At 49.3% G+C, this 22,774-nt stretch overlaps 1 protein-coding gene across 4 annotated transcripts in view; it reads right to left on the bottom strand.

Moving 5' to 3' along the window:
- MYO16 (myosin XVI) overlaps positions 1–22,774 on the bottom strand; it is a 551,974-nt gene that overhangs the window by 64,970 nt on the left and 464,230 nt on the right. For all 4 annotated transcript variants that reach the window (XM_079137420.1, XM_079137419.1, XM_079137417.1 and 1 more), the window contains 2 exons: positions 17,103–17,205; positions 716–812 (listed from right to left, as the gene is read on the bottom strand). In XM_079137420.1, coding sequence (XP_078993546.1) covers positions 716–812; positions 17,103–17,205 — 200 coding nt within the window. The remainder of the gene's footprint in view (positions 1–715; positions 813–17,102; positions 17,206–22,774) is intronic.

Raw genomic sequence — 22,774 nt, 5'->3', positions numbered from 1 at the left:
GGGAAGGTCAAGGTATCAACCACAGGGGGAGCTGGTCCTGTGGGGTGTCTGAGCACCTGCTTCTTAGGCATGAATGTGGTTTTCAAGAAAGAGATGTCTGCTGAGAGAGAGGGCTTCTGGATGCCCAGAGGCTGAGGGGGCAGTGACAGGGACTGGCCCCAGAAGAAATGCTGCCACATAGCCCAGGGGATAGGCAAAGAGCTCCTGACTATATGAAGAGCCTTGGCTAGGAAGCTGTGCCAAGTCACACCGTGCCCATGGAAGACCCCGTCCTTCCCCACCTCCTCCTCTTCCTCTCAGCCCTGGCATCCCCATGGTCTCTACTGAAATGGCCGTGGCATGTGGCATGTTCACTGTGCCAGATGGAGGGCTCTTCCTCTGCAGATTGCAAGGTACAATCTATTGTCTTGTGCTTCTTATAAGGATCATTAATCCTGAATAGCTGCAATAAATAACAAGATGTAAATTCTGTCCTCCAAACTGTGGGGTGAAGACTGAGTACAAAGTTTCATAGGAAGGTTACTCAAAAGCACCAGCAGCAACTGTAAACCCTCGAGAGGAGCCAGGTAAGTAGCCAACTGGGCTGTGGTGCCTCTCTGCCCTGCCTGTAATGTTGGGGACAGGCAGGGTGACTAGCTGACACTTAAATTCAGGGAGCACCAAATGGGTTTGAGTCCCGTGACTCAAGGGCCTGGAAGGCTGGTGTGACGGTTACCTTTCTGGCAGGTTATGATCTTCCTCTGCAGCTGCAGGCAGAGTCCGTGAAGCTGGTCAGCATGCCCGTGTCTCAGGAACACCTTGTGGACTCCCACCTGAAAGGCAAGCAGTGGGGAGACGCTTACTAGCACGGAGATGACGCAGTGATCATAGGCAAACAGTCGCGATGGGCGCCATGCGGTGCTGCCGTGGTGCTTACCTGATGCTGGCATTGCATCTGCCTGCGGATAAGTGCACCTGGCCTGATCTCTGTTCCTCCTTTCTCCACCCAGAGTGGGAGACCGAGCACGTAAAGGAGAACAGACACGTGAAGAAACCAAACTAAACATAAATCTAATGCCTCGATTGTTTCACTTCAATTATTTTCCCACTACACCATGAATTACGATAAGCGAAATCTTTATATGTCTGTGATTATTAATTTCAGCGCAGCAGTAAAAAAAGACCCTAGAGAGTCTCTTCCAAGCACAATCGTCTGGGCGTCTGCATAGATAGGAGTTGTGCCTTGGGCAGGCTTCTCCAGAATTTTAAAATGAATTTCGGCAATGACATCAAACTAGTTTCTATGAAAAGCTCTAGAAGCATCCAAGCTGATCTGAATAAACTACCATTAACAAAGATAATTGCTACAGAAAATTCCTAAAACCCAGCATGTTGTAAGTGATATCCTTACAATTTTAAAGTACTTTTCTTGTGTGCTGCGCTCCTTTCCTAGGAATTGGCAGGGCTGGGCCAGGTGTGCTGGGCCTCTCCTGGAAGGGGCTGCTGGGCTTGGAGGGGAACCACCTGGACAAAGGTAGCAAAGCCCACGGGAGCGAGGGAGCTGGGAGGTGAGGCTCCACCAGGTCCGGACGATCCCCACCGGCAGGTGCACCCGTCACTTTCCCAGGCAGACACGGCAGAGCAGGAAGCCTGAAGCGGAGCAAGCGCTGGGCGTCATGGCGGCAAGGCCGGCCTGCGCCCCGTGTCACAGCAGCACCGAGGTGTGCACGTGAGTCTGCACCATCAGGCTCTGCGAGGGCTCGGGGTCACACGTGCCTCCAGAGCGTGTGGCCAGTGATGCTTCCAGAACCTCTTCATGGGGAAACAGTCGACTGCAAACACAGGCCGTCACCGCCACCCTCCATCCGACGCGTCCTCGGCCACGGCTGTGGCCTTAACCAACAGGACGGCCAGACGCTGTGCCTGAGCCTCGCGTCATGCGGTCAGGCCGATCAGGCAGACGGGTGCGGGAGGCTCAGCACAGGCCCACTTCGAAGAACTCTGGTACCTAGATGTCCGTCTTCCTTCAGTTTTCTTTGCGCTGGTTGAAATTCGAGGCTGTCGCATAGGTGGGTGGCGACTGAGTGTTGTTACTTTTTCTTCCTTGTATTGCCATCCTCTCTCCAGAGAGAATAAAATCTGTAGTCTTTTTTTTCCTCCCAACTGCCGACTTGTTTTGGCAGTCGACAGGAAGAACAGTTGGTCCTGGCTGCCAGCTCTGCAGACAAATCTGTGAGCCAGGCAGAGGGAAGGAGCAAGCATGTCACTCTGCCCATCACTGACTGTGGGAAACTGAGTCCCAAGGCAAAGTGCATACAAACCTGGGTTCCAGCATGAAACTCCAGACACACGAGCCAGCAACACTGCATGCTATGTGATGGACATGCTCGTGCAGAGTTTTAAAAATAAGTTCCAGCATGACATCAAATCGGTTTTGATGGAAAGCTCTAGAAGCATCTGAATTTGTCTGAATGTACTACCATTGATGAAGATAACTGCAACAGAAAATTCCTAAAAGCCAGCATGAGCTACATCCACATCCCTTTCACTGTGAATGGAAGAAGGTGACATGGATTTAGCTCCTCTCCTCAGTTACATGTGGACCCTTGCAGGAGGACAGCAGGACAAGATGACTAAGGTGGCATTTCTAGCAGCCATTTAGAAAACCAACATAGGTTCATATCAAACATTGTGCAGGTTTGGGTGTCAAGCAGGGGGGGCTTACCCTCAGGGAGCCCCCAGTTTCCTGTGGAGGGCCAGCCCAAATACAAGCTCAGTGCAATGATGGAACTGTGTCCAAGCAGCATGGTGTTTCGGAGGAGGGAGCTGTAAAGATGTGAGCAGGCAGGATTCTCAGGACTATGCTTAATGAGCTATTTGAGAGACAAAGAGGAATTTTCCAGAGCACTTTGGGAGGGCAGAGAAGACGCATGTGACTCAGAGAAAGGAACACATGGAAGGCAGGAACCCAAGGAGGACAATGGTCTGGGTACAGTTGCGTGGACAGTGAGGCGGGAGGAGGCCACACCATGGGGGCAGTCCAGGAAATATGTGGAGGATCTCCTTATGGGCAGTCGGGATATGCTGGAGGATTTAAGGAGGATCAGGTCTGAACTTGACACATTTTTTTGAAATTTGTTTTGAAGTTGATGATGTTCTTCTGAAGCTCTGGAGGACAGACTCAGGCCTGAGCTCCAGGAGGCTGCTGGGCAGGGGGCAGTGTGAAAGGTGAGCAGCTTGGGCTGGAAGGTTCCCAGTGCTGCTGGTCTGAGGGTGCTCCTGCTGGCCCTCAGGGTGCAGGGGGTGCTCCTCTCCTACCAGGCTCACTCCCCTTCTCTCCTGGGCTTTGCTGCCCCATTGGGGTCACCACAGGCATCGTGTGCCATATCAGTACTAGGGTTAGATACATTCACAGCCCTGAGGAACAGGAGCTGTGTCTGGAAACGCACATGGGCTAGGGAGTGGGGAGGGTGGGCTCACACTGGGGGAAAACCAGATGAAAATATTGTGAAGGTTTGCCTGAGGTGAGTCTGAGAGAGACGACAATGTCACCTGGGATGGAAACAAGGCACATAGGAAGCTGAACTCTTGGGTCAGACCCTGACACCTGCCAGGAACACAGCATGGGTCACGGAAGGCAGGGAAGCTAATGTAGGGCATAAAGGAGAAGGGGAGGTACGTGAAGAGGAAGGTCCAGCAATGGCACAGCCAGAGGTGGGAGCGGACCCAGCTGGCCCCTTCTCCTCCTCTAAGCAAAAGGAAGTAAGAAAAAGTGAAACCACATAATAGAGCATTTTCCAGAAAATGGCCAGTTTGGGTTGAGATAAAGCAGCTGCAGTGGCAGGAGCAGAGAAGATGGAGTCGACTCACACAGTCAGAGACCTCCCAGCCTCAGGTGGTGGGAGTTGGGAAGGGGACGCAGGTGTCACAGGTGGATCTGCCTGACGGAGAGCTGGGAGTCCTGTGGGTACCAGCAGGGGAAGGGGTGGTGGAGTGCCAGGAGGAGACAGCAGGAAGGGTAGCCCTGCTCCAGGAGCTGCTGCTGGGCTCTGGTGTCCTGGTGCCTATCAGGTCTGCCTGGCTGAGGCCCCAGGCTCCTGTGTGGAGGGGGGTGCTGTCGTGACCCTCAGGTGGTTTCCAAAAAATCCTCATTCAACTAGTCGAGCTCGCTTTGCAGGTATCCAATGGATTCATATTATCCTGCACTCTAAAATTTATTTGTGGAGTTGGCAATATTTGGAGATGCTCTTTGAAGTGTGTCTTCTCTTAGAAGAAGGAAATTAGCAATCAATTAGTATTTTTGAGTTTGTCTTCAGAAACCCTTCTGAACTTGGGACTCCATTTGCATTGATGCTGGTGATGAATGAAGACATGGTCTGACTATGTGGCAGGGAAACCCAGACTAGATCACATGACTGCCATATGTTCCGGGAGCCACACTGAATATTGGTGGCACTGACTGGGAAATGTGCTGGCCCTCGTTCATGTCCCATGGAATGAATGACCCGTGTCCCAGGGTGCTCCAGGGAATACTGTAAGTCAAGGTCCACCCTGTCCTTGGTTCTGATGCATGCTCATGGGGAAGAGGAGAGGAGGAGCTCCTGTCCCGAGCTGTGCACTGTGGGGCAGAGTGTTCTTACCTGAGATAGGAACGTAAATGTTGCTCTGACCCCTGTAAGAGTGAGCCATCGATGAATCAGACATTGCTCTTTCATTAGAAACCATTAGGACATTTTTTTTTGAAGTGAAAGATTTTAAAGGATTAAACAAAATTGTCATTGATGACTTCCAAAGCTCCAATTATTGCTACAGTCTTCAGGGATTTTAAAGAGGTGTAGGCCGTGGGAGCAGACAAATGGAGGCGCGTGGTGACGGGGCGTGGGTGGCACGGGGGCTGCGTCAGTAGAGAGATCAAGGGATCCTGAGAAGCGCTTCCGCCTCTTCTTCTTTTTTTTTAGTACAATTTTAAGAGTACAGTGTGTTTCTGGCAATACCTTTGAAACAGCGTTTACAAAGAAAAATTATAGCTATTATCCTTTGAGGGTTTATATGATGCACACTTTTCTCTGCCTTAATGAAACTGGGAAAAATGACTAATGTAGAAACAATCTAACATATTGTTAATACAGAAAAATACTGTCAGCCCTCATCTTGGTATACCCAGGAATTCTTCCGGATGTGATGACACATATATTATTTGTATCCTACATTTGACTAATTTGGCACATTTGCTTGCTGTTCCTAAAGACTTCAATGAGTAATAGTTTCCCTTGTTGGTAAGTTGAGGAAAGTTTCGGTCACGAGGCTCTGCTTTGACCAAAGAAGGCTGCACTAATTCAAAGGACAGAAAGGGTTTTAGTTTATGCATGGGTGGTTCAGAAAAGTAACTAAAAATCATTTTGAAATGACGGTGCAATTTCACCCAAGGAACTATACCCTCAGAGGAGACTGAAAGGACTCCACACCCACAAAGGGGAGAAAAGAGAGAGGGTGCCTACATCCCAGGTAGTGTCAGGTCTTGGAGGGCACCTGGCTCTGCCTCTGTGCTAAGGAAGAAGAAAGGGTGCATTTAGAGTCAGGTGTTCACACAGCAGGTTAGGGCTGGACAGGCCATTAGTCTGGACCCTCTGGGCTCCAGAGGAAAATATGCAGATATTCTTGACACGAGACCATCTCCAACTGCAAGATGCATGTTGACCTCCTAGGACCTGTTCACATACAGACACGGATTCAGGAGGCTGGGATGCAGCTCAGGATTCTCCATTTCTGACAAGGGTGGCATGACTGTGGTCTGCAGACCATGCCACACAGTCATTCTCTTCTCTTGAAGCTTGCCTCCTGTGACAACTCCCTGGTCCCCTTTTCTGTGTCTGCCACCTCTGTTCAGTGTTTGTCACAGGTGCCTACATTTTTTGCTCCCTGGTGAAATGTTAGCCATCCTCTGAGTTCTCATGAGATCCTCCTCTTAGTTTCTACACTCTCCCTGGATGAGCTCATTACCAAAAACTTTGGCTACACAATACTCATTAATCTGTAGGTTCATCTAATTCCTGCATCGAGCTCTGTGTAAATCATCTCCCAGTGCACACATTTTTATCAATGTTTCATCGGCTCGAGCCTCCTGTGTTTTCCTCTTCCTGCAAGTAGGATTCTTGTCCTGTGTTCCTACCCCAGTGATTGACAGGACCACCTCCCAGGAAGCTCCTCGTGTACCTCAGTCCCAAGGTCTTTACAAATACCATTTCTTCTCACATCCTGGCCCACATCTCCCTTCTGGGTTAATGGAGACACCCGGAACCCCCCAAGTGTCATACCAGTCTGTTTGCCCCTTTCCTTTGGGCCCCATTAAGTCATAGGTCTATTGATATTTCCATCTCCAGAAACTGTCTAGGGTTACGTGGATTCTTCCTCAACTATCTTTGCAATGATCTTTCTAGACCTTAACCTGTTATTTTCTATTTTCCTAAAATTACTTAATAATAATGATTTGTCAGAATTTTCAGGATGATGTTCAAGTCTTTAAAATAGTTATTAGACTTTCTTAAGAATAGTCCTCTTGAGCCTTTCTTCCCTTCTCTCTTCTACTCTTATTTTTAACTATGCAAGCATCCTTAACATGAGATCTACCCTCTTAACAAATTTTTAAGTGTACAATTCAATAGTTATAGGCACAATATTGTACAGCAAATCTCCAGAACTTATTGAATACACTTGGGCTTAACTAGTCCTAATATTTATCACATTGTTTACTGGGAAATTGTTTTCTCCTCAGGATCCACATATACCATTCTTTTTCCTTCAATTCTTCTCTCTGCACCTGTCCCTGGGTAAGCCCCCCCTGTTCATCCTTTGAAACCCACATGACTTAGTGAACTCTCAGCTCAGTGTGTACCTTATAATAATGAATTCATTTTAATAGTTTATTGTGTCACTAATGTGCCTTGTATAACCTGTAGCAGCTCTGTATCTTGGTTGTGTCATTATTTATATACTATGCAACTTAACAATGTGGTATTTATGGTCTGGGACAATACTGAAAATATAGGATCACAATTTAGATATATTAAGGTGAAAGAAATTAAAATAAATGGATTAATAAGATAGAGAAGGAAGAATTCCCAAAAGAATTCTCTATAGCTATATAACATGAGCTCAGATCTTTAAAAAAGTGTTCATTTAAAATAAATCTTAATCACTTTAAATCTGCTAAAGCTGTTTGACTAATTTTATTAAAATACATCTAATGTGATTCAATAAATAAAGATGTTAAATTTCATATTTCATAATTTGAAATTTCAATACCTCTGGTGCATAGGATTATTGTAGATCTAAGTCCAAAACTTAACTTATTCTCTATTCTTTACCTGTCCTTTAACTCATCTTGAACCATGTCCCCAATCTACTAATCTTCTGGGAACTTGATGCCTCTGTTTGGCCCCAGGCTGTACAAGGCAGTTTTTGAGGTCGGCCTTCACAGCCTCCATAACACGACATTCACAGATCTCTGAAGAGGGAGCTCCAGGCCACTCTCGGCCATTCGATCCAGCAGAACGGCCCTGGAGAGCTCGTCCTGCACTCCTCCTGGGCCCGCCCCAGCTGCAGGGAGTCCTGTGGCTTCAACACTGTGGTGTGGTGCTGGATGGCAGCCCTGTGCTGGTAACTACTGGAACGTACTGTTAATGCAGATTTATTTTAATGGGAACATTTCATTATGAATTGTTTCTTACTATTCAGAATTCACTTAAACATTTTCTTCTCCCTTGCTCTGTAAGCCTGAGCATCGTTCTAGCAAATACTTGGAGCAGGACAGGACAGCTGCGTCGCAGCTGCATTAAAGCGGTCATCTTCTCTCGCGGTAGCCTTAGCACTCCAGAAGGATGCCCTGGCACCTCGCAAAGCACCCTTCCAGTGGAAATCTGCTCCCAGCCTCCGAGAAGCAGCTGAACAGTGCGCTCTCTTCCAGTGCCCTGATGTCGGGGAGCTCTCCCTCAGAGCTGTTTCCTTCCTGCTGATCTGAGAATGTCATTGCTCTCTTTAAAGCACTGTTCTTTCTATTTTTACCCTGCAAACAGCTTCTGTGCCTATCAGGTCATCCCTTCCCAAGACAAGCATGCTCCAAGCCCCAGCACTGCCATGTGTTCCCCGCACAGGACTCCGCCCAGGACCAGCCATCCCTGGCCCCTCCTCACGCTTCCCTAGGATTCGGAGGTTGATTCTCCTTGTCTCACACGACTCATCTGTCATCCCGCATCTCTCTGTACTGTACGTCCGTGTATCTATCCATTCCTTCATTCATTCACGAGGCAGACATTTGCAAGGGCAGGCCCGGTGCCACAGGGATCGGGGTAAAGGTCCCCTGGTGCCACTGCGTCAGGAGGCTGGGCAGAGCACCCACCCAGGCAAGGCTCTCCTCTCCAGCCACGCTCAGCCCCGCCTGCACTGCCCCCTCCCGATGCCTGGATCCGCGGAATTCCAGGGGAGCCCCCGCCTGTGCTTCTGCTGTCGCAGCATGCTCCGTGTCCACGGTAGCTTTGGAAACCCAGGGAAAGGATGTTTGGATGTGCAGCCTGGTTCTGAATGTCTGAATGTACTTTTAAACATCCTCAAAGGATACATTTATACCAAAATGCAAGTTCTTTTCGTTATAAATAGACTATTCTTGAAGTTTAACTTCAACACAGAGAAGATAATTACAGCCACACATATCTCATAGAGTCCTGTATCTTCTGGTATTTGAAGAAGGTGGTTTGGCTTGAATTACATATAATTATAGGTTAGGAAAAATTAATTACTCTCACCTAGAAGAGTGTGGCCTGCACAGCAGGCAGGGATGAGTAAAAAGCGCTGTTTTGAGCTTGCTGGTGAATCACTCACTGTGTGATCCCGTTTTACCTCTCTATGGGAACCATATCAATGAGGGTCAAGAGTGTTAAAAACCCCCTGTTCCCAAAGACACATTGTAAAAAGCAAACCAGAGCCACGCCAACAGGACCATGAGCTTCAGAGGCAACACACGTGATGAGCTAACAGATTCATTTACAGGGTACTCCTCATCTTTAGTTTTCAACCAAATGGGCCCAGTAATGTCAATAATTACTGCCTGACCCGTGGAAGGGGCATGTGACAGAGATTAGGAGTGGCATAAACATAACCGCAGCCTGCCTGCTAACCAGGGCAATGTCCCTGGCACCTACGTGCTCCTGGCTGGCTTGTCTCCATGTTTGCTTTACTCCTAAACCCCAAGGCCTGTGGCACTTCACCCTGGGCATCTGACCTTCCATGGCCTGCCCTCAGGAATATTTTTAGATATTCAGAAATCCTTAAGTGGCTTGCTGAATTTTCAAATTCACGGCGGTGGTGCAACTGTGTTTCATTCGAGACTCACATTGATCTTGGTGAGCTATCTTTTGCTTTCCATCTTGGAAGGGCTGAGTCTTTTTCATCATTTGGAATTTTCATGTAATTTTTTGCAGCAAATTCATTTTTCTTAAGAGAAGCTGGAGTATATTCCTGATCTGCACTCACATTTGGGTTTGAAAAGAGACTCTGCTGTTTGAGTCCCTGATCTTCAGCAGTTGTGCTTACTAACGGCCACCTGCAGCGCTGTCCTCCACACCCGCCTCCTCTGCCCCCTCTGCTCTGCCCACCACTGCTCTCTCTGGTAGCAGCCTGCCAACTGGCTTCCTGGCCCAGTTCTTGTTTAAATATAAGCATGTTCAAAGCGTGAAGCAGGTCCTGGTGCTGTCCTCTCTGAAGCTCCTTGGTAGCTCCCCAGGGAACGTCAAACAGAACCTCATCTCATCCAAGATCCCCGGCTGCCCCTAACACACTCTTCATGGCGGTTTTTCTCCTGGTGGGTGAAACTGGAACTTGATGGGCAAAACACCTGAACTACCGTAAGACTTCTGGAGCATAAGAGGGGCTCAAAAGTGCTTGTAAAATATAAAGCTGGAATTGGGGAAATCGCAGAGATAGAGTCGATTGGCATAAGCAGGAATAGCATTTTTGAGCTGTTAAGAGCTGCTTACTGTCCAGTAGTATTAATCTTTGAACAATTGATCATTGTATAGCAAAGATGTTTTTGCCTCCCCAGAACTAAATTTTCACAAATTTTTCTCCTTTGCAAGACAATTAGTCAAAAAACAAAGACTGAGGATCTCTGCTCCCAGCGTTATTCCTCCCACTTCACCTGGTTCTCTGGTAGCTTCACTACCAGTTCTCTGTGACAGCCTGCATTTCAGGTCTCAGCACACTCTGCTCCTCCCTGGACCCAACTGCCCTGTCCCAGCGCCTATCTAAATTGATTTACCACCATGGAGTCCTTGCTGCTTCCCTGCTTGTGTGGATCCTCATCTGGGCTTGCTTATTTCCCCTGGTCCTTGCCCCCCACTGGACTCTAAGGCATCATGATCACCACGTGTAACTTCAGGAATATAAAGGCGCTTAATAAATGTTGCTGAATCAATCAGTCAGTAAGTCTGAAGGAGAAGAGATTAGACCAATTTCTAAGAGATGAAACTTGGATTAGGCAGAGCCACAGTTTTTATTTAGCAATTACTTAGTGCCAGATAGTATTCTAAGCCTTCTGCATAATGAAGCTGAGATGAAAGCTATAAAGTTACTTTAGAGGAAGAAACTGTCACACGTCACCCAAACTTGACTGCAGATGCCTGCACTTCCAAAGGGAAAGTGTGATCCCAAGCAGGAGGCTCGCTCATGCCTACATTCATTCAACAAATACTGGTTGACTGTCTAATATGTGCCAGACCCTAGGGGTCATGTCAGGGAAGGACACATGCACAGAGGAAAATGTGTGGGGTCTGTCCTCATGAAGCTCAGGGTGCAAAGGGGGAGAGATGTGGTAGAAGTCACACACACATAATATATTTTTTAAAGCTGAGGGGTGAACACACCAAACATTCGGAGTTCTCTCTCAGTAATTTAGTTCTGGAAAGTTTCTTCTTTAATTTTTTTTCTATTTTTAAATTTTCTTATCAAGAACACACACTATTTTTCTAACAAAAGTGTGTTGATATATCTGTCCATGGTATGTGTTCCGTATAAGCAAAAATAAAAAAGAAACTGAATTATACATATATGTGGCAATTTCAGTTAGAATATACATTGTTTCAAGAGATACTCTTAAATCCTTAGTGTTTACTTTTTCGACATTGATCGTTCCAGAAAAAGATAAGGAATACAAAGGGAAGGATGATTTCATAGGCTATTTTCTAGCTTGTATTACAGCTGATTTATGGAGTGCTCCTGGAGTAATAAAATAAATTTACGGTACTAATAAGAGCCAGGGCCCCAACACGAGTGTCTCCTCTCAGAAGATGCAGAAGAGCAGGCGTGGTTAAAACGGCAGCAGCTCTTGGCTGCTACTTTTATTATCTTTTCTCTACTATACTACTTTAGGCTAATGAAATAATAAATCCTTTGCCCAGCTGATTTTATTTAAGGTTATGGTAAAATGTTAATCTTGTACTTCTCAGCACTGTGTGAGCAAATCCTTTAAAGATGGCATATTTTACAGTGACACATAATGAATCTAGACGGTCCCACGAGAGTCACATGAAGACGACGACAGTGACGATCCTCCTTAGTGAACAAACAAATAGGAAAAGCGTATCTCATTAAAGCGAGGGCTGGTCTTGGGTCAGTGTGGTGGGTACTTCCTCGGCTCTGTCTCTCACACAGGTGCAACTGCACGTGGGGATCGTACCGCGTGGGCCACTGGGGTGCAGGTGAAGTTCTGGTTCTATCTCTTACTCTGATGAGTCCTCAGAAGCATCCCTGGGTCTGACTCATCCTTTAGTGACAAGGGTAATCTCCAGAACTGACCCTGAACTGCTCTTCTGCCACCTCTGGCAATAGATGTCAGGGGCACCTGCCTCACAGGGGCCACACAGGACGCCTGTTTACTGGGCCACAGTTCCCTCCATCAGGAAATGGTAGGAACCTCAATTGCAAGTGTCCCCTGACCATGCTCCTTCCCTGGGTGAAGCTACCTGCCCCCCTGCGCTGATCCCCCCGAGCTCCCAGCCCTGTTCTGAGTGGTACCCCGGCAATGCAGGAACCCGCTCCGACAGATTTGTTTCTCTATCCGTCATCCCTCCAGATGGCTGGAAAATGAATATAGCATTCAAATAACCACACAGCAGAAACCGTCCTATAACCAGGAGATGCACAGAAAATGTGTGAAAATCAGATTATACCACTTATTTTTCCACTAAGAATGAGTCTCAAAGGTTTTCATTTTACATAAATGACATAACATGCACAATGAGCATGTTCCACATGCAGCTCAAAGCCTGCCGGGCTCCTTCCTGCTGCTTGGGGCAGGTGGGGCAGAAAGCGTGGGTGCAAGGCCCAGAGACGGGGAACGAAGACTCTCAAAGCCACCTAAAATAGCCCTGAATTTAAAAATGTGTCTATTTAGATAAATAAGACATGATAGCGATGATGATAAAACAAACAGTGAATGTTAACAAATAGCGCCTTAACTGTTTTCAAACTACGACTTGATTCAAAGTATTTGGATCATTTTTCTACAAATGAAGTGATTCACGGACTCTGCTTCATAAAGAAAAATATATCTGGTGGAACAGCAAACAGCCCTAGAAGTGAGTCATGTAGATTCTATTCAAGTCACTTCAAGAAACTTCCACTTCTCCTAAGTTAGCCAAATTTTGTTTTGTCAAAAAGGACACAGCTCTGACTGGCCCACTGTGCTTTTAAACATGCCATTCCTTCGCCAACTCTGATGACACACCAGTAAGAGGGAGGTCCTCCCAGCCACCACTGCATCTGACTTTCTTTACTTTTTAAAAAAAACAAATGCAGTGGAAATGACTATTTTGAGTATAAGGGAACAGTAACACCCAGAGCCCACCACCACCTGTGGCTACAGGTCCAACCCTGCGCGAGGCCCGAGGCTGCCTTTGAGCATTAAGGGCTGGCTGTGTGGAGCACAGCGTGGAAATCAGCTCTCAGAAAGCAAAAGCACTTTTCTCTAATATGCTTTGAATAATCATTTTGGCCTAATACCATAACCTACATCACAGGTATACTGATGTAATAGTTAGACATTTTAAAATCGTTTTTAATCATGGAAATAATGCATGAATACATTTATAAACAGAGTTATAAACCAAATTTACATCTGATTCTCAGCTTAAAAAAGTTTCCTAGGTATTACAAGTTAGGATTTTGTTGTGTATTATGTTAGATTTTAAAATTTCATATGTACTTATGTATTTATATAAAAGATGGACTATTATTTGGTAGCTTCCTATTCATATGGGTAGGCTAGAGCCTGTGCTATGTCCTTCCGCCCCTCGGGTGGAAAGACGGCTGGCAAGCGACAGACAGGGTCCCTTCTGAAGAAGCAGTGGTGCTGGAGGAGGGCTGGTGGCCCTTGGCTAGGTGTAGGGAGGGCCAAGGCAGGCCCTGGGGCGGTGGGGCCAGCCAGCAGGGGGGGGGCGACCGCACAGTGCACCATGGGTGTCTGCCAGCTGCGAGCTGCTGAGCTCACACCATTGCAGAGAGATGTTTCAAACTGCCTTTGCTCAAGCAGGGAACGCAAGGCAACTCCAACCTGACTCGCATCTCCAGGGAGAACTGCCTCCCGCCTTGTTCGCTCCAGGTGGCTGGGTGGCATCTAGATCTTGGCTCTCAACTCGAGTTGATGTCGAACCTCACGCGATTGCAGTCCTCCTCCTCCGCCGCCTCCTCCTCCCCTTCCCCTCACCCCTGCCCCACCTTCCACGTCTCCACTTCTTTCCAAAATACAGCTGGGAAGGATGTGGAAATGCTCCGTGCTCTGGGCTGGCAGCTGGGCTGGGGAGGCTTCTGATGCAGTCGGCCTGCAGCAGGAGGAGTCCCGTGGGTTTCCCTCCCCACCTGGCACAAGCCAGACACAGGGAGCCGCTGCCCAGGCAGGAGGGCAAGGCACAGGTGCTTCCATCACAGCAGGACTGTGGAGCATGACCCAGGCCTTCCAGTCCCCCTGTTTGGACAGAATGACTTCAGGTGGTGCATTACAGATTGAGCTGAGTGCAGAGGAAAGAGCACAGCATAGGAAGGGTCATGAGCTGGCCTCAGAGAGGTGGCCTTCCCACGGAGTAAACCTCCGCCTCACCGACTGCTTCTTCAGCGTGCTGACCTCCAGGTGAGGACCCTCGGAGGTTTCATTTCCCCGGATCTTGGGACAATACTACACACCTGCTGCTTTCCTCTTCCTGCGTGGAATTGTTTTTAGGCTCAAACTAAACCAAGTACGAGAAGTTCTGACTGGCTGTAGCACACGTGTGGATGGGAGGCATTCTGACTTACGTGGTACTACAAGCTCCTCTCTGCGGACTCCAAACTCAGGAGCACATGAAGAGCAACTGGCACGCCCGGGAACACACGTGTGCCCAAAGGGTGGAGAGCAGGTGTAAGGCGTGTGCAAAGCCAACAGCAGAGGGCAGGCATGTCTGCCCTCGCCTGGGACAGGAGACGCTGATGTCTGTCAACTGTCACAATGGACAGAGTGTGGTCACTAGGGAGCTGACCACTTCAGGCTGTCCTTCAACAGCGTCTGACTGAATTAGGGAAGGATGACAAAACCTACAAGATCTCCAAGAACCCCTATAATGGCAATAAATGGCTAATGTTTTTGTTTAAGAGAATTGAATTTCTAGCTAAGACCAAATGCAGGTTCACACAGAAAAAAAAGACTCCAATCTCTTCTCTCCTCTAGCATTGCTTTTATAAAAACATGGGAAAGAACAGCCACTAATTTCATGCTAAGTATTGAGGGCCAAAGCATCAGCACTGGCTGCTAAATAAAAGCAGCGGGACCCTTGGCCACTGGCCGCGATGCTGCAGGTGCTCTAGCTGTCCGTCCCTGCCTGACTGCAGCTGCAGTCGGACAGCTCCATACTAGCTGTCACATGATGGACGAGGCACAGCAGAGTCCACAGCAGCACCCTGCAGCGATCCCCACATCTGGAACACGTGCTTTCCTTCTGAAACTGAGGAGTCGGAGTGCAGGGTCAGGAATAAGTGATTTTTTATTTTTTTAACAAAAATCGCTTCGCGCCTAATGTACAAGTGAAACGTGAATGAGCTTTATTTCTATGGAGCCCATTACTTTCCTCATGGCATAAGTTATGTGAAAGTTTCTGCCCTGAAGAAGCGGCAGGAGGGCAGCGGTCCTCAGCGGGAGGACACGGAACAGGAGAGCAACATCTCTAGGAATGAATGGAGGACGCTCTCCCGCAGTCTCTCTCTCTCATTTTGTATTTTCAGCCTCTTTGTGTGGAATTAAAAAACGAGGAGAAAATGGATTTCTGCAATGAAAGGGAAACACTTTCCCATTTTTAAACTTATGATGTTCTTTTTCAAAGTTCTTATGTGCGTTCCAATTTCGTGCCATCCTCAGCTGCTGCCTCAAGTATCCCAGCACAAACACAGATCCAGAAGGAACCACAGTGGCCGGTGTGCGCTAGCATGACTCCCAGCCTGCTCCACAGCCAGACCCTCCCTCACAGCGGGCTGGGGCACCCTGCTCAGGGCTGTCCTCACAGAAGAACTGCTCCAGATTCCCTTCCTCTCGCCCTAGGCGTGAAAATGCATGCATCCATGTGAAGCCACATGTGTATACATACATACACACAGACACGCCTCATCTGTGAGCATTCTATAGAGGAAAAAGGTACCATAAGAAAGTCTTGGTATTAGGCTATTCCTGAACCCTTACTCCACAACTGCTTATTAAAAGATTCCAGGGATGAATCAGTTGAAGTGACTCCGGCTGCCTACAGCCTGGTAATCACAGGATCCGTGCATCCCACATCCATGTCAGCGACTTCAGCGTGGCTCGCTGACATCAGTCCCGTTAGTAGTCTCCCCTCCTCCTTCCTTCTTTATCCAGTCTTCTGGCACTGCTGCGCATCTCTGAGCACAGAGTGAGTAAGCTTCCTCCTTCAGACTGTTATTTAAAGTTCAACTTCCATTATTAGTTAGAAGAAAGATAGCAAAGAAAGGGACTGGGTGGAACAATGAAGTCGTGACTCAGCAGTGCCGATGCCAGGCTCTTTGTCCTGGTCAGGGACACACGAGTGTGCGGTGACCTGCAGCGGGCTGGGGACACATTCAGACCCAGCCTGCAGTTCAGAACCAGCTGTTGGTACCACTGGGGGGAAGGCCTCACTTTTGGTCTCACCGATGATCTCACCTTTCTTCTCACAGACGCCTGCCTGCCACTCTGTAGAGAGGGTATGTCTGCCTTCCGGTGGCTGCTCTTTCACCGAAGCTCTCGGCTGCCAGCCATGCTGCCTGCCACCCATGTGCTTTCAGGAGTTTCAAGGCCCAAACTTCCACATGGCCCTTGTCATGGCCAGGACCGCTCTGATGTTACCTTCTCCTCACATCTCCTCTTCCCAAAGGGAGTCAAGGGTGGGATTCTGATACTCTTTGGGGAAACAACACATGAACTGTCCCCTGCCCAGGTGGGCACACCCCATGTCACTTTATCTCGAGTGGCATCCCTTTCACTGGTCTGGTGACAGTGCCCTGGACCCCAGGCTCCACTTCACCTGGATCCCAGACCATGGGAAATGCTCCCCATAGCGAAGCCTCTGCCCCCAAGCGAGGCCTGAGGTAGCAGCAGCTCCATGCCATGGCAAGTGGACCACAAAGCAAGGCAGAGGGAGACAGGAAAGGGCCTGAACAGGGCCAGAGCCAGCCTGGCAAATCCCGGTCTTGAGAACGCTCCTCAGGTACCAGTGCAGAGCCAGCAGATAAGCCCAGCTCCTCAGTGTCCCGCCCCTCTGAAGCTTCTACTGCTCAGTTTGGATGTCGAATGTCCCCCAAGGTCATGTGGGATCTGGGCAAATGGAGGGCCTACCACCGTGGCTGTGCCAGTCTCCTAAACTGCCTCACTGCTGGCTGAGACGCAAAGACCCCACATCATGGAGACACTGAGCCCCGGGGAGCTGGCTGGATTCTGTTCCAAGCCCTCACCTCAAGGAGCTCGCTTCTGGCAGGAACACCCGGCAGCTCCTCGAAACCACCCGGCCCACTCCTCAAAGTCCCACCCTGGAGAGAGACCCCACAGCCTGCGGACCACCAACCTGCCAGCCGTGCAGTTTACACTGCTGGAGAAGAAGCCGGCACCTGTCCTCGACGGGCTGCTCCTGCTCCTGGCGCAGCAGTGTGTCGGCCAGTGGCTTGTACCTGTCAGAAGCAGCAGACACAGGAGAGTGAGTGACGTGCAGAGCAGATGAGCACCTTCAACAGGGCTGTCTTCCTCACATCACAGCTCAGTCTCCCAACTGTGTCCCGGGAACCCCAAGCCCCCGTCCCCGGTGCACCCACCAGCCCAAAGTGAACAACCCCATCTCTCATGGGAAAGATGACTTTTCAAATGAGTCAGATATATTTTTCAAGCCTTTAATTTATGTTTAGAACTGCCACAGAGTGTTATAAACCATTTATATCAAGGAATTTGAAGAGAATAAAAATTTATTAGCTTTAGACATTTGATTTGCTTTTAAAAAATACACCTCATAAGAAATTCAAGCATCTTTCTTATGACCATTTGAGAGTAACTCTAGCTGTTGTTAGAGTCAATAGAAAAGGAACCTGAAAATATCTGCAAATCCTACTTAAAGGAGGGGTAGGATAGCTTCCTCCTCATGTATTAGGGACTGAGTGTTTTAAATGTTCTCAAAGTACATTGTCATTTTAGAAAGTACCTCTGAGTAACTGACTTGTATTGCTTAGCTGAAATTTGCAGCAACATAATAGTTTTATAGATTTTTCAAAAATGACTTCCCAAAGTATAGCACCCATTCCCAAAAGTCTATATAAAAACTCCTTTGCACTTATGGTATTTAACCTAACCTATAAGCAAGACTGCCCAGGAGGAGGTGGAGGAGGAGGAGGTAGAGGAGGAGAAGGAGCAGGAGGAGGAAGAGGAGGAGTCGGAGGAGGAGTCGGAGGAGGAGGAGGAGGAGGAGGAGGAGGAGAGCCTCAGCTGAGCAGTGGCCTGTGCATTGTATGCTGCAGATTCTTGTGATCAGAACGATGCCCAGGTCAGGTGGGTCTGCAAGCTGATGGGAATCAATGCCAAAACTCCGACCTTGTCTTCTGTCATTTTCTCTGTGATATTTCACTGCTGACAGTAAGGACACAGCAGTAAATCTGACATCTTCTAAAGCAAGTGCTCAGTTCCCTTCGGGTGGTCAGGAACCAGCAAGCTGCCTGCACACCCTGACTCACTTGCCTCCCTCTGAGTGGCTGTGAGGGCAGGGGTCATGCACTGTAGACAGCTATGTCAGATCCATGTGCACTGCCTTACCTCTGCACGTCCTGCAGGTAAGTGAGGGGCTGTACCTGGGCCCCTGCTGCAGTAACCGTGTGTGTCTGGCACGCAACACAGACTGGGAAATCATGCCTGCTATGGAGTGAGTGAGTGTCTCCTGAAAGTCACAGGGTGAAACTCTACTCAGGGCTGTGCTGTAGGAGAGGGCCTTTGGCCCCTGGCTAGTCATGAGGGTGGAGTGCTCCTGAATGGAATGGTATCCTTAGCAGACACTGCAGGGACCAGTGCTCCTGCTTCCCCATGTGAAGGCACAGTGAGAAGACACCTTGGTCTTGGGCTTCTAGCTGCTGGGACTGTCAGACATATGCTCAGTCTACGGAAATTTGTCATCGTGGCTTGAACTGACCAAGACAACACCTGCTCGCCTCCTCAGCAGGAGACATGCTTATCTCCTTTCTTGAATCCCTCGCATGTCACTGAAAGCTCTGTTTGCTCTCTTTCCTGGATGGAGGATCTTTACCACCTTGCTAGCCACGGCCTAGACAAAACCACTCTGCCAAGGCCAGCAGCAGCCCTCCTGCTCAAAGAGAGGCCTTGCTCCTATGTCATGCTCAAAGCGGGGGAGGGCACAACCAGAGCCTGGACGCTGAGCTGATGTCAGAGGCCAGGGCATGAACCCCAGGCCCAGCACCGTGATCATACTCAGTACCCGAAGTGATGTGCGAAGCCTGTGGCAGCCAGTGGGAATTTCTGATGGTCATTAAGAAGGTGAATTCTTATACACCAGGCATTCAGGGTGGTGTCTTTGTCTTATCCTGACCACATTGTGGTGGCTACAGAAAAGAAAGGGCGATGTCCAGGGGGAGAGAGATGGGCAGGGCAAACAGGCGTCCTGCCTGTGAGTGAGCAGGGTCGGGAGCTGGGTGCTGCCCCAGGCAGTGGGGAGCACCAGACGAAGCGGCCACGTGACGGCACACATCTCACGCACAAGCCTGGGTTATGTCTGGTAGCATTCCAGCGGCTGAAGGGGACAGGCGACCTAAAAGACCATCTCTCCGTGTAGGTAAGAAGCTGGGGCAGGGGGCTAAAGCGAACCCTCAGGCTTAAACTTTGCAGCACATTTTCTATGAGGCCCATGGCAATGACCTGGCAGTGATTCTCTACCCGTCCTCAGTGCCACCTGTGTTTCTCTGGATGAGGTGCAAATTCTGTCCTTCAAGACGAACTCCTATCTGTCCTCAAAGTGCACCCATTGCTCTGGGGTCAGGGACCATCTTGTGCATTTTGTGGCATCCGCCTCTGTATGCAGCAGGTGCAAATGGGTGCCAAGAGGCCTGCGCTTGGGTAGGCGGAGGGAGGATGGGCAGCAGCAGGCTCTGGGCACTGAATGAATGCTGAGCGCTTCTCATGTCACTGCGACACTCTTCACAGATGCAGGGAGCCTGCGTGACAATCCCACTTGACAGAAGAGAGTGGTGGTCAGAGAAGTGAAGTCCGTTGCCCACATACAGGGAGTTGATGGTGTGGGAGAAGATCTGCTCTCCAAAAGACAAGAGCATGGACCTTTGGAAATAGGGTCTTTGCAGGGTGGTCAAGTTGCCATGAGAGCATTAGTGTGGGCCTTACTTCAATCCCATGCTGGTCTTTAAGGAAGAGGCACCAGCACAGCACCACATCATGGCGGCAGGAGGTGAAGTGAGGTGGCTGCAGACCAAGAGGACCAAGGCCTGAGGCCATCAGCAGGAGCCAGGAAGGGCAGCAAGCACCGCACCCCCTCTCTGAGAGCAGGGTCCCGCCTGTTTTCAGCCTCTGGCCTCCAAACATACTGCAGGTTGTGGTACTGTCTTTCAAAAGCTCCACAATCAGGGGATAACGGTGGCTGAACTGGAATTGGAACCCAGGGCACCCTGACTCCACCCTGTTGCCACCGTCAGGGTGAGAACAGCCTGCCTGTCCCCAGAAAGGCCTAAAGTGCGAGGAGGAGCGAGCATGTAGAACCGAGCAGGAGAAGAGCGCTAGCCATCCTGTACTTCCAGGGGGGCCCTGGCTTGCAGGCAGCTGGGCTGTGGGGCGGCGCGGGGAAAGCAGGCTCGTTTGTGCTCGGGAGCACCGGCATGCCCGCCGTTCAGCCATTACGCAGCGAAACACAGGCTCTCAAACGATCTCTTTATTCTCTCTGATAATTGTCTCATTTGGGAGCTTTTAAATTATAACCAAGAACTTAATTCTTATGATTCAAGTATCTGAATACAGCGTTAACAAGTCAGAATAGAAACCTTGCACTTAGAGCCTTTTTTCACTTTATATTGTTCTTGTGACACTTGAAATGGTATCGTTCTGACATTTCCACTGAAAAGACAAAGACATCATCTCAGGCGGGGCAAGAGACCCTGTTTCAGCCAGACCTTGGTGAGCGTGTCTTTGGGACATGACTGACATCCACAGGTGGTGTTTCAGCACGGGAGAACGAGATCATTCTATCACTGAGCTGAGTGGCCGCCCAGGAATGTCAATCTGAGACTGAGGCCATGCAACTGCAGCAGCAGGGTGTCCTGAGCAAGGAGCGACTGCAGGTGGGACTTGCCAGTGCTCACTCTCCACACCTTCACCTCTGTTGTCCCAGACCAGGGCGCCTGGGTCCACCGGAGACCCCAGGCTTCCACCTTTCCTCTGTCTTAAATGAACTGACTACCAAAGGTAAAAATCAAGTCCACCGGCTCTTATTGTCTCAGCCTGGGTTAGAACAAGGGGAATGACTGCCATCGGCTCCACCTCTAGGATTGGGTCCCAGTGGCCCCTGCATCCCAGCTCCATCAGTCAATTCACCAATACTACTGAGCACGGAGCACATGCGGGGGCTCTTCCAAGCATGGAGAATGTACGGGGAGCAAAACAGACTAAGTCGTTACAGTCTATCATGCAGAAGGAACCAAAAAGTAAGGAAAAAGTGTGTCAGACAAGCTGTCAACGATTCAGAGAAAGAAAGCGCCTACTGTGAGCAGATCCCTGACAGGAACGAAGCTGTGGCTTCTCTAGGCTGAGGGGAAAGGAGGGCCCGAAGCTCTGAGGGAGCACCATTCATGCCTGTCGGAGGAACATCAAGGAGGCCAGTGTGGCTGGGGACGCGGGAAGAGAGGTGCAGGAGGTGAGCTCAGAAAAATAAACACATGGGAAAGGCTGTGGGCCTGCAGATGACCGGCAGGACTTGGCCGTGACTCTGAGTCCTGCGAGTGAGCAGGGAGGAGTGGAGCCATGTCATGTGCACTGAAAGCATGGTGGAGGCAGCAAGGCTGAGAGCAGACTGTCTCAGGTGCAGGACAGCCGGGAAACCACTGGAGGCCCTTCCCAAGCGCAGGTGAGGACACGGAACCAAGATGGCAGCAGAGCAGAAGTGAGGACCCGTGGGACTCGGCACAGGCTTGGGTGGAGCCAACAGGGTCTTCTGATGGATGGAATGGTGGAAGGGGCAAGGGAGAGCAGATGAAACCAAGCGGCGGGCGCATGGTTTTACCATCCACTGAGACGAAGCAGCCTGGGAAGAACAACGGTTTCCCCTGACCAGTGCTGTGCGGATGGCGGGGGAAAGAGTGCCAGTCGGAACCCAGGGGGCAGAGTCAGGCGACATCAGAAGGAGCCAAGGACCACTGTCGGCCATGCCCCCAAGGCCAGACGCAGAGCCCCTGGCCACTGGCGAGTCAGCGGAGGGTTTCCTCACTGCCATGATCTTTCAATGACTGGACAGGCTGGTGCTGACCCTTTAGAAAACTGAGCCAACTTCTTTAAAGGTGTACTTGGTGTCCTCAAGTCTTAAGGGGAGGCTTCAGGGGCTCCCCTTTCCTGTGAATGTGTCTCTGCCTCCTTCTGACTTCCCTCCTTCATGACGCTCTGCCTCCTGAGTTGCTGATCTGTAGTCAGGGGGACAGGGTTCAAAGTTCCTGAAGAACGTCCTCAATGTGGGCACTATCCACAGAGTGCTGGCCAGAGGACGCAACCTCTCCTCCATGCACTCACGGCGTCAGGATGGGATAACAAAAATAACAGAAATTCTGGTATCTTACAAAATCCTAAGTGAAAGCACACCCCAGGTGGTATTCACTTTGAGGTCCCTCATTCAAGAGGGAAAGACTGAGAGGAAGACACAGAGAAGCTAGCAACGATAATGCAAGGAATGAAAATCAAAGATTTTTTAACCTCAGACAATTCCTCTGAACTTGTTTGTTTGCTGAATATTGATCTCTTCATTCTCAAAGAGAATTCTGTTATTTTGGTGTCCTGCAACCCCTTAGCCATTTAAATCTCTCAAGAAATATTTATTGCGTGCCTATTATGAGCAAGAAATTCTGTCTAGAAATGCCTAGACCCCGAGGTGTGTGGAGTGATGTTCTAACTCTCCTGCAGGCACTCAAATGTGAGCATGACTCGCTGTGGAAAGCATCATACCTCAGGGAAGATGTGGCCCTCTTAATTCGGGACCTTATG

The sequence above is a fragment of the Sciurus vulgaris genome, assembly GCF_902686455.1.
Source record: "Sciurus vulgaris genome assembly, chromosome: 4".
Lineage (NCBI taxonomy): Eukaryota > Metazoa > Chordata > Mammalia > Rodentia > Sciuridae > Sciurus > Sciurus vulgaris.
The sequence above is the reverse complement of the archived record's forward strand: the minus strand, read 5'-3'. Positions and strand labels throughout refer to the sequence as shown.